The sequence below is a fragment of the Pagrus major genome, chromosome 17, assembly GCF_040436345.1.
Source record: "Pagrus major chromosome 17, Pma_NU_1.0".
NCBI lineage: Eukaryota > Metazoa > Chordata > Actinopteri > Spariformes > Sparidae > Pagrus > Pagrus major.
This window is the reverse complement of record NC_133231.1, coordinates 17,905,688-17,916,541: the sequence shown is the minus strand read 5'-3', so window position 1 is coordinate 17,916,541 and position 10,854 is coordinate 17,905,688. Positions and strand designations below refer to the sequence as shown.

General features: G+C 38.8%; 2 protein-coding genes across 2 annotated transcripts; one reads left to right on the top strand and one right to left on the bottom strand.

The window, feature by feature from the left end:
• Positions 1 to 12: 12 nt before the first annotated feature.
• On the bottom strand, positions 13 to 5,660 carry LOC141012459 (26S proteasome non-ATPase regulatory subunit 4-like). Its single transcript, XM_073485945.1, has 10 exons — positions 5,578 to 5,660; positions 4,028 to 4,168; positions 3,827 to 3,941; positions 3,308 to 3,394; positions 2,360 to 2,428; positions 2,054 to 2,269; positions 1,744 to 1,852; positions 1,510 to 1,647; positions 588 to 643; positions 13 to 490 (listed from the first exon to the last, which is right to left on the bottom strand). The coding sequence occupies exons 1-10, from the start codon at positions 5,601 to 5,603 to the stop codon at positions 320 to 322; spliced, it is 1,128 nt and encodes a 375-aa protein (XP_073342046.1). The 5' UTR covers positions 5,604 to 5,660; the 3' UTR covers positions 13 to 319.
• A 1,301-nt stretch (positions 5,661 to 6,961) lies between these two features.
• Positions 6,962 to 8,748, top strand: LOC141011939 (serum amyloid P-component-like). Its single transcript, XM_073485294.1, has 4 exons — positions 6,962 to 7,012; positions 7,727 to 7,784; positions 7,952 to 8,054; positions 8,139 to 8,748. The coding sequence occupies exons 1-4, from the start codon at positions 6,977 to 6,979 to the stop codon at positions 8,647 to 8,649; spliced, it is 708 nt and encodes a 235-aa protein (XP_073341395.1). The 5' UTR covers positions 6,962 to 6,976; the 3' UTR covers positions 8,650 to 8,748.
• Positions 8,749 to 10,854: the final 2,106 nt, after the last annotated feature.

Sequence of the window (10,854 nt, the reverse complement as noted above, 5' to 3'; positions counted from 1 at the left end):
TCCAGCATCCAATAGAGTATCACCTTGTGTTCTGTAAATTTATTGAGGAAATCTGTTATTGAGTAGTTATATTACAAAAGATTCAAAAGTAAGCATATTTGCTTGACACAAAAAATTAAATCAGAATAGGCCTTTAACCTAATGTTGAAAAAAAAGGCAAAAGTTGTTTACAGTTAACACAGCTACATAAACAAAAAGATAAACAAAATGGAACCTGTATGGAGGAGAGTGATAACATTACTGTGAATAACACATGCAGTGCAATTCTCAGGTCTTTTTTATTTAACATATATTATCATAAGATCCTCTCTTTGGATGTTCATTTCTTTTTCTCCTCATCCTTCTTGGCGTCTGGTTTCGAGCCCGTCTGGGAAGCCAGAGAGCCCATGGCGTTGCGGATAGCCTCATTGTTGGGGTCGACTCCTGGAAGGTTTTCCAGGACGCTCTGGAGGAAATCTGAGTCCTGCATAACATCGTAGTCCTCTTCATCCTGGACACAGAAAATGACATGTTGTAACTCATCTTTACCAAGCAATTTTTGATCTGATGAAAATGACAAGTGAGAACTAATGAAGGCTTGTGCTTACCTTAGTCTTACTGGAGTCCAAGTCAGCTCCTGTGTCCATGTCCTCAGCACCAAAGTCTGCAGGAAAATGGAGCACATGTTTGAACAAGGAAAATGGGGTGGATGGACAACTTTTTTTTTTTTTATGTCCTTGAATGTAAGGTTGTTCAAAAAACAAACATATTCAATAGCGGAGATTAAAACACATCCTTTCAATCGCATCTAATATCCCATTATTCTTATTAAAAGTGATGCAGAACTGGTTGGATTTTTTAAAGAATGAAGAACAATTCTATGCTTGTACTACAAATGGGCTGCAAACAAGTAAAACTGCTCCTGACAACAGTTTTTTGTTTCCCAGGCTCCAAAGTCTCCATCAGGCATAATAAATTGTATTGGAGTGCCAATACAAACAAACCAATAACCCCAATGTCAGTCCATCCAGGTAATCATTATCCAAAATAGCAGATAGATATTCAGACCTCTACAAATCACTCAAACCCACAGTGATAAAAGGCAAATACGCTCTAAATTCTGGAGTTTGTGGCTTATTTTAAACTTGAGAATACAAATTATACGAGTAAAACACAACAGAATACTTCAAAACTGAAGCCACAAAAACTGGTTCTTCTGCTAATATGCCTTAAACCACCAGCCAGCAAAGTAAATAAGGGAACTATGTGAAAAATAACTTAATAACTTAAAGAAACTTTCATTTTCTGCTGGAAGCTGAAAGCAACCATTATTTAAGTTTCTGTAAACTGACCTCGATCTGTCGAAAGCAGGCATTTACTGTTAAGTGCAAGGGTGTGAAGATCTTTCTGTACTTTAAATTAATTCTGCTGTGTATTTTCTATCATTGGTGTGATGCATTCTGAATCCCATCTTGTAGTTATCAGTTCTCTGGTCACAGAAAATCATAAAACTCTAAATCCATGTTTAACCTGCTCCAGCTCCCTGCATGGACATCTGCAGAGCGTAGGCGATCTGTTCATCCTCTGTCATGCGGCTGAAGTCTGGTAGAGCAGGTGTGGATGCGTCTGTAATGGGAACAGACATCTTCAACAGGGCATCCTCAGACTCTGCAACAGAAAGAGAGACAGATATGATGTGTGAACACACTCAAGGTGGGACCTATAAAGTGTTTACTGAAGGAAGATGGACAGAAGTGTTCTCACCATCTGCAGCAGGGGAGGAAATGCCAGCTTCAGCAGCTGATGCAACAGCGGCTCTGCGAGCTTCATCCTCCTGTCGTTGTCTCTGCTCCTCCATAGACACCCGCAGTGCCTAGAGAGGAGAGCAAGAAAAATAATCAAATCATATCAAAATGACAGTCTTGCATTACTCTACATAATTAAAAAACATTAGGGCACATAGCATGACAGCACAGAAATATATAATAACAGAAAAAAAAGACAACAAAATGTGCTATAGAAACCTAACCAGAAACATACCACTGTGAACTATCATCTTTCCCTGCTCTCTTACCAAGGCCAGCTCGGGGTCTGCGCTGGGATCGACTCCAAACTCAAAGTCACTGGCACCCAGGCCCAACACTGCACCTCCCTCTCCTGCCAGGATGGGTGACGACAGCAGGGCATCAGCCAGACTGGGGCCTGGAGGCACTGTGACCAGGTGGGAGCCTGCACCCTCTTTGCCATTCAGTGTGTTGATGAAGGCAGTCAGCTTCTCTGTGTTCATCTCCTGCAGGAGATCCTCCACATTAGATATTCAAGAGGTTGAGTGTGTGTGTGTGTGTGTGTGTGTGTGTGTGTAATTTTGATGTGAAAATACCTCCTCTCCAAAGTTAATGACATCCACGTTGACCTTTTCCTTCTTTAGACGCTTTGCCATTTTGACCAGCTAGAGGAAAACAAAAATACTTCAGTCGACACAAAAACAGCATGTTTTATCACATGTTTGATCGCCTGAGTAATATATCCAATTTATCCCGCAAACATGAACAGGCTGCTGTTTAATAAAAAAGGATTACAATGCTGGATAACAACACTGAATAAACAAAGAACAGCTCTTTTAACATCAGCCCGTGTTCAAGACTTGAAGATTTTCTGGACTTTACACAGCAATGTTATTATCCAGACTACTTCATCCTCCTTTGTGAAGGAGGCGTCAGCTGTCTGCACATTTCCACGTTTAATGTAATGGTACGAATTGCAGAAAAAACGTAATACTAGGAGTAAGTTGAGCTCAACTTTTTCAAAGATCTTGCCGTTTTCTGTTGATTTTGTCAATTCTTTATGTAACCCAGAGCAAAGACTTGGGTCAGTTGACATTTCTGCATTAGTGAGTCAATTCTTTAAATAAAGTGTGAATACGTATGAGGTAATGGTGCTTTGGTGTAGACAGGCAGCAGTGTTCAAAGACTGCTCAGTATATCTTCTCTGTTCAGAGTGTGATGAGAAGCATGCTTTTGCAAGAGGATGCCGACCATCCCGTCAAAAAAAAAACAAAAAAAACTTCCAAATCTCATAGAAAGCCTCCTCCCTGTTTATCAATATCAAAGTTACAAATCCGTTTTTTGCACCGATTGTGAAATTACAGATCAATGCCAATACTGATGTTGTTTATGATGTGACACAACAGATCAACATCGGACCCCACTATTGGTTAAACTCATCTTATTTACCATTAAGCCGATAGCATTCACTATATTGGGGCATTACTAGTATTTACTGGGTAATAATAACCACTAACGTCATGCAAACAATTGACTTAGCTCACCTCTTTTTCGTTGTCCTCCACTGGGCTGCCAACAAATGCAATAATGCGCATCTTGTGGTTTTTGCCCTGTCTGTGCTTAAGCGCCAACTAGAGAAAGAAACATGACAAATGAATGTTTTTGTTTGATGACAAAATGCATTCATGTGACAAAAAGGACAGTAGATCTTTTTACCATAGACATTTTGGCATGTCGTAGCAAGAAAAGCACAAGTGTAATTAATAACACACTATATATAATGGCTCAATTACAGTTAGGTGAGCCAGTTCCCATTAGATATATGTTAATTTACAGTATCAAAAGCGAGAGAAAGCATTCAGAGTTGGGTAAAAACAAGTTTGCTCTCGTTTTGAATATGGAATTGTTTTTTTATTTACAGTATTAACTTTAAAGACCTCTCCATATGTCCCAATGCTCCTAAAATTTATTCCACACATCACAACTCTTTTCCAGCCCCTCTTTTGGTTTCCTGCAAAAGGAGCAGGAGAAGACCCGCTGTTTCATGAAAGTCACAAACTCACATGTGCCACCCTGATGCCGGTGCAGAAGCTGATGTTTCCGCGAGGCTGCACAGCATGCAGCTTGGACAGTATCCTGCCCGTGTCTGGAGTCAGCGTGGTCAGCACCTCACAGTTGCTGCATAGGCACATAACACAACTTTGTGTTATCACACTAACATATTTTAAATGTCAGGGCACTAATGCAAACACACTGCCTCTTACTTTGCCATGGTGATGAGGCCCACGTTGTTCTCAGGGTTGGTGCGGGTCTTGGAGTGACAAACAATATTAACAGCGTCCTGCTGGGCCTGCAGTCTGGTGGGCAGAAAGTCTCCATTGCGCATGTATTCACTGTTGTCCACACTAGGAAAAATTAACAACCGTGTTAACAATTACTAGTTCCAGGAACACAATTACACAAATTGGGTTAATATTGGTTGCTGGCACAGGTCAGTGTGGATAGTATGAGAATACATAAGTGCATTTCTAATGAGAATAGTGTATAACATATACACTCTTCAACATTAGTTTGGGGAAATTGGGATATGGGTGCATATATGCATGTGCATTTCAAATGAAATGTGTCGCATTATTTTGGGGGACCAGAAATATCCACAAAACACAAAATAACAATTCAGATATGTCACAGAATGAACAATTAAGTAAAACACAAAAATATCCCAATATACCTAACTAATTTTAAGTAGTGTACAAGGGGTGGAAACAGGGTGCAAAATTAACATTTACATCCACTTGCCAAATGGCTAGTAATTGACTTTACCGGCCATTTTATAAACACAATAGATGACAATTGTTTTATGGCTGTGAGTGAAGGATATCTACCAGCCACTTGCATATTTAACTAGCATTTAGCCGTTAGCTGGTGCCAATTTTTGAACAATTAGTTAATTAATCAATGAGTCGACTGACAGTAAAAATAATTATCAAGTGGACATGTTGTTTTATATTGTTGTAAATTGTATTTTTTTAGGATCCTGGACTGTTTGATGGACAACACAAGCAATACTAACACATCACTTCAGGCTATGAGATAAGCATTTTCACTATTTTCTGGCATTTAATTGGCACAATGAAAATAAATAACTACCAACATTCAATACATGAATGAAAATCAAAATCAAAATAACTGTTGTGGCCCCAGTGAACCAATACAACACCCCTGCAGCACTGCTACATATGAAAAACTCATCTCTTTTGACCAAACGGAAGGTTTTATATGTTGTTCTGAAGAAAACTAAAAAAAAAAGGCAGCGTCTGTTTGATAACTAAACAACACGTTAGCTCATTTTGTTTATGTCGGTCAAACAAAGGTGACAATAGATCCCACGAATTGCCTGTTCTGTCAATGACAGAAGGTTGGGGGTTTGTTAGCTAGCTAATGCTAACGCGTTATACAAAGCCATTATCCAACTTCAGCCGCACTCTTTACAATCAAGTCCTATTAACGTAAGGCAGCAACACTTCACTGATGAGCGTTGACCAACACATAGCTTGTTAAATGTCCACAACCGGACCACAAGTCGTTAGTTAGCTGTGTCCTGGCAGCTCCTGCAGGCTAACGTTTGGTTGTGGAGTGACTCAGGGAATAGCTCGAGCATCTTAAGCACAAAACAAAACAAGTCGCTAAACCTGCTCGAGTTTTTCAGACAAACGACGTCAAGAGACAAATCTTCCGTTTATCAAATGATAGCTTGTTTTAAATACAGTTAGTCTTTTCTATTTCAACTTTAAACATATTTCTAGTTCCTTACCAGACCATAGTACTTTCAAGCACCATCTTGATGTCTGTGGTTTGCTACGTCATCGCGGTGGTTTATGGGTAATGCAGTTTTTCTTTAAAAAAAAAAAAAAGAAGCTCCAAATTTCATACAATCCTCTCATAAGGATGATTAATAACTATTACAAATATGAGAGATGGAAGTAATAATAATAATAATAATAATAATAATAATAATGATTAACTTTTATTTATTTATATAGCATCTTTAAAAACAGAGTTTACAAAGTGCTTTGACAATCAAGCAAAAGCAGGAAACTCAGGAAGACAATATCACAGAATAAACACTCAACAGTGAAGCCAAACACAAGGAAGTCTAGTCTAAGGTGAGTTAAATCATGAAGGCAGTGCAGAAAATGTAAAAACACAAACAGTCTATATGAGTTATTACAAGTAAAAGGAACAAAAGCGATAAAACAGACAAAATCACAGAGAAGGAAGAGAGAGAGAAGATACATAATAAGAAGAAAAATAAATGCAAAAAATAAATAAATAAAAGTATAAAAACAATAGGACAATTAGAAGACAGCATCACATCAAATGAATTAGCAATCGATAAAAAGATTATAATAAATAGATTAAAGAAACAAATAAAAGCAGTAAAGGACGGTATGAAAAAAGGAAAAAGACATCACATTAAAAACAGATAAATAGATAAAAGAGCAGTAATAGGAATGGAAGATGGAAAGATGAAAATTCAGTTAAAAAAGGTAACACAAATTTAATGATAAAATGCAAAATGGATTGATAAATTATCAAGTGATTTAATATATTTAGAGTCAATTTGATTAAAATAAGTTGTGATATGATAAAAACAGTATTTTATTTTCTTTCTTTTTTTTCTGACCCAGTGGTGTGCACAGACTCATAAGACCAAGGGCTAAAATGAAAAAGGGATACCTTTTTGGGCCCTGGGGTGTGCAGACATAATGAAAAGCTTGGTTGGCAAACAACATTTAAAGACAGTATGTTGGTTCAATTAGAATAATAGGATACTTACTGGGAAGGGACACTGCCTAATAATACAGACTAGGGTTGGGCTGATACACAAAGCTATTGTCCATCGCTGATGGCTGACAGTCATCGACCCTGTACCATTGTAACAGAAAGCACAAGAACTAGTGTGCCCCCTCAGAGCTGCCATAAGGAAGGAGTTGTTGGTGTTTGTGACATGAGGGAAAACATTTTTTAATAAGGTTTGTTGCTGCTCAGTATAGCTAGCCAGCTTGTTTCAAGCTGCTGGGATTGACCCAGTATGCCCCTTCAGACCTCAACAGTCCTTTGCCTCCTTTATGTTTGAGTTCACAGTCCTCCATGATGAAAGCATATTTGTTCTATAAATACAAGTGGGACAATCAATCTGAACCTGGGACATGCAGGACAAGAAGCTGACACAGCCAGACTACAAGGTAAAAGACACTTTATACACCTTAACAACTGTACTGTTTTTCAACTTCATTTGCTCTTTGTATTTTTATATTTTGTTGATTTATTTACTGTCTCAATATAAATAATCAGTTAAATTAAATGTATTTCTAACCAGTTGCAGCTAGATAGATATATCTTCTTTATCTCTGTTTTTTAATCCAGGCTGAAGACACATTTTACTCATTGATCTTGCTGGCCCACTAATCTTTTAGTATGTTGTGGCGGTACTGGCAGTAAAATGCTTTCAAGCCAGCCCAATCTACATACAAATATAAACAAAAAACATGTAAATTTAGAGGGGATGCCCAATGTCAGCTACTTGGACAATAAACCAATAAACAAATGCCTCTTCAGGGGATAATCAAACTGAAGGTGTGTAGAGGCTTGGGTTTTAAGGGTTCAAGAATGAACACAGTTTCCCCCACTAGAATGACGTGGGGCAGCCAAGAGTCCAGAGGGATTTTGAAAATCAGCCCAAAACAAAGAAAGATATCAAGTCTTAAACAATGGGGCTGCTACAATGTTGTCTTGAACTTTGAGTTTTTATAACCCTTGTTGTATATTGTTTTACGGTGTGTTTTTTTACTTAATGTTCCCTTGTACAGCATTTTGGTCAGATTAAGCTGGTTTAAACTTAACTTAAATTAATTATAGAACTGCTCAGATACTCAAATAGTGACTTTTTGAAATCTCAGATGGAGAAACTCTTACTTTTGATGGTGATGTTTGCAACATGCTGCGCCACACCAAAAGGTATGTCAACTATTGTTGAATCTACAGAGTTTTGTGTACAAGCTTGTTTACTGAACAGCATTTACAGCTAGAATATCTATGTTTGTTTTAATCACAAAACACTAATCTTTTCTTGCTCACTCTCCTCCTCTGAACACTGTTTTGGGTTTGATGTTCTACATGTGCAGATCTGTCAGGCAAAGTGTTCGTCTTTCCCAGAGAGAGTAACAGAGATCATGTGAAACTCCTGACATCTCAGAACAAATTCAGCTTTTTGACCACCTGTCTCAGGTAACTGCGAACCAGAAAGCTTGTTTGTGGTTATGTTGGCAGAATTGTTTGCCCAAGTTCCTAACAGCTGGTGCATCTTATCAGATTCCAGACAGATCTCACCAGGAACTACGGGCTCTTCTCATTGGCTACTGCCACACACAGCAATGACTTTGTGCTCTTTAAGACCAGTGCCCAAGATGTGATCAGGGTGCACGCTAAGGACGGGGGCACAGACTTCTTGTCACTGTCATTTCCACCTGGCACCTGGCACTCTGTGTGTGCCACCTGGCGCTCTGACAATGGGTTGGCTCAGCTCTGGGTGGACGGCAAAGCGACCATCAAGAGATTCATCCAGACTGGTGCTATCACTGGAGCACCAATCACTATCCTGGGCCAAGAGCAGGACACCTACGGTGGGGGTTTCGATGCAAGCCAATCCTTCATTGGTATGATTTCTAAAGTCCACGTGTGGAACTACGTCCTGACGGCCGCTGACATCAAACGCTACATGGATGGACAACATATCACTCCAGGCAATGTGTTCAACTGGGGAAACCTGGACTTTGAAATCACAGGGCAGGTTTTAGTTGAGGAAGAGTCTGAAGTGATGTAACAGGGTGTGAGAAACTGTGACTATTTGTTGCAGCATTCACCATATTAAGTAAATGTAATGTTGTCTAGACATTATTAAAATCTCTACAGAAACTTAAAAGATGCTAGTCCCCTTTTTTCTCAACATACACAACTTTTCACAGCTATTAACCGAGTGGCAACCTCCAGGGCTGAAAAATGAAGCCAACGCACAAGTGTCAAAAACTGCAGTTCCTCAAATGGCCACTTGAGCCTGACAATCAACATTTGTGCCAAACCCCATAGACCCTCATATAAAAAACCCAAGCAGATTGAACATGTTTGGTCTTTATAGCTAATTTCACTGTTCATGACATTTTTACAGGGGTGAATACAGAGTGACTGTTGGTCGCCTCACATCTAGGGTCTGTGTTGTGAGAGAAAATACCCTTCCACGCCACCAGGTGGTCAAAAAATGAAACCAGAAAGACTTGACACAGCGGATATACAAACCACTGTAATGATAAAGCAGCGCCAATATAGCCGCTCCTAATTGAATACAAAAATCTGTTAAAAAGTTGCAAATGGCAGTGGGGAAGAGGCGAAGGTGAAAAATAAAGAGAAACCAGGCTAAACGGGTAAAATCATGGATCTTCTTCCATTTCCTTTCTCGTGCACTGACTTGCTTAGTTGATCAACCTGAGTGATTCGAACACTGATTCTACACACTTAGCTAAAAAGTCGTCAACAAGGGCCTTTAAAGGCTGACTGGTACCAAAGATGCCAATGGTGTGGGAACACACTGCAACAACAAGAGCTACAAGATTCCCTGACTGACTGCCAACCCTCAGCCAGGTGTGTCAGGGTCCTTTTGGCTTAAAGTTAGCTGCTAGCTGTCAGCAACCAGACTTTGAGCCACCTCAGCTCCACCCACGGTCCACCCCTTTGCCCATTTTTGAATTACCCAGGAGTTAGGTGGAGCCATCACACTGAGCCTCACAATAGCTCTTCAGAAACGTATAGGAGAGGTCGAGGAGAGTATAACCATGTTCGATACAGTCTATGCACTTAACAGGTAGTAAGAAAATACACATGAACAAAGGGACCAAAACCAAGATTTAGAAAATATGTTTAATCCTTTAAAATCAGACATGAAAACATCACCACCACATAACTGAAACATGGCAGGAGGGACAGGCAGCACATATTGCATGAGAAGGCATTTCCGTGACTCCTATGTACATATACACATATTATACACAGTAAAAATATAGTAATTGAAGCATATAGGACAACCAGCAACGTTGGCTCGTGAGCCGTGTGAAACATTCATGTAGAAAAAGCGTGGGAGATTAACAACCCAGAATCATCATGGAGAGAATCTATCTATAATATCACAATCTAAACATGAAATATAAAAAGTGAAATTGTCAAATAGTCCCCCTTCATAGGCAACACACGCTATAAAGTTTCAGACATCCTTCTGTCAGTATACAGTATACGTACAATCATCTAAGGTACATAATACAATTTTTTATCATTTCAGCCTCCAGCAATCAAACATATCAATAAATATACTTCTTACAGCTGAAAGGTGGCAGATTGTGGTTCATATTGCATTATTTCAAATATATTGTAGTGTCGCCAACCTTTAAGCACCGAAGGATGATGTTTTTCTTATGCCATGGTGTAGTACAGAACAACTACGACAGAACTGGTCTGCATCTAGCAATTATACAGAACCACCCATTAAAAATCATAGTTATTATAACATAAAACAACAAAATGCAGGTGTTAATAAAAAGTTATCTGCACTATTCTAATAAGGAAGAATTTCTTGGAGTGTTTTCTTTGGTGGCTGTTTGACTCCTTACCAACCAACTTAAATGGATCTGTTTGAAATAACATTTTACATTTCAGCGTAAAACCAGGAGTAGTTCATGACAAATACATCATCTCAACTAGACAAAGGTGGTAAATAATGGGGTTTAAGAGCTACAGCAATTTGTAGAAAATTTCTCTTGAATTTCAAAGGAATGTGGAGTTGAATCTTGAAATGTCTTAGGCCACGATGTAAACCAATTCTTTGATAAATAAAACATAAATCTTTACAGGGACCAGGTCAGATACAGCTTATCAGACGTGAAATTATTTAGCAAAAACAAAACAAAACATCCAGTTTAATAATAGATCCTTAAAACACAGGTCAACCCAGTGTTATTACCATATACAACATTGTCAGTCCAAG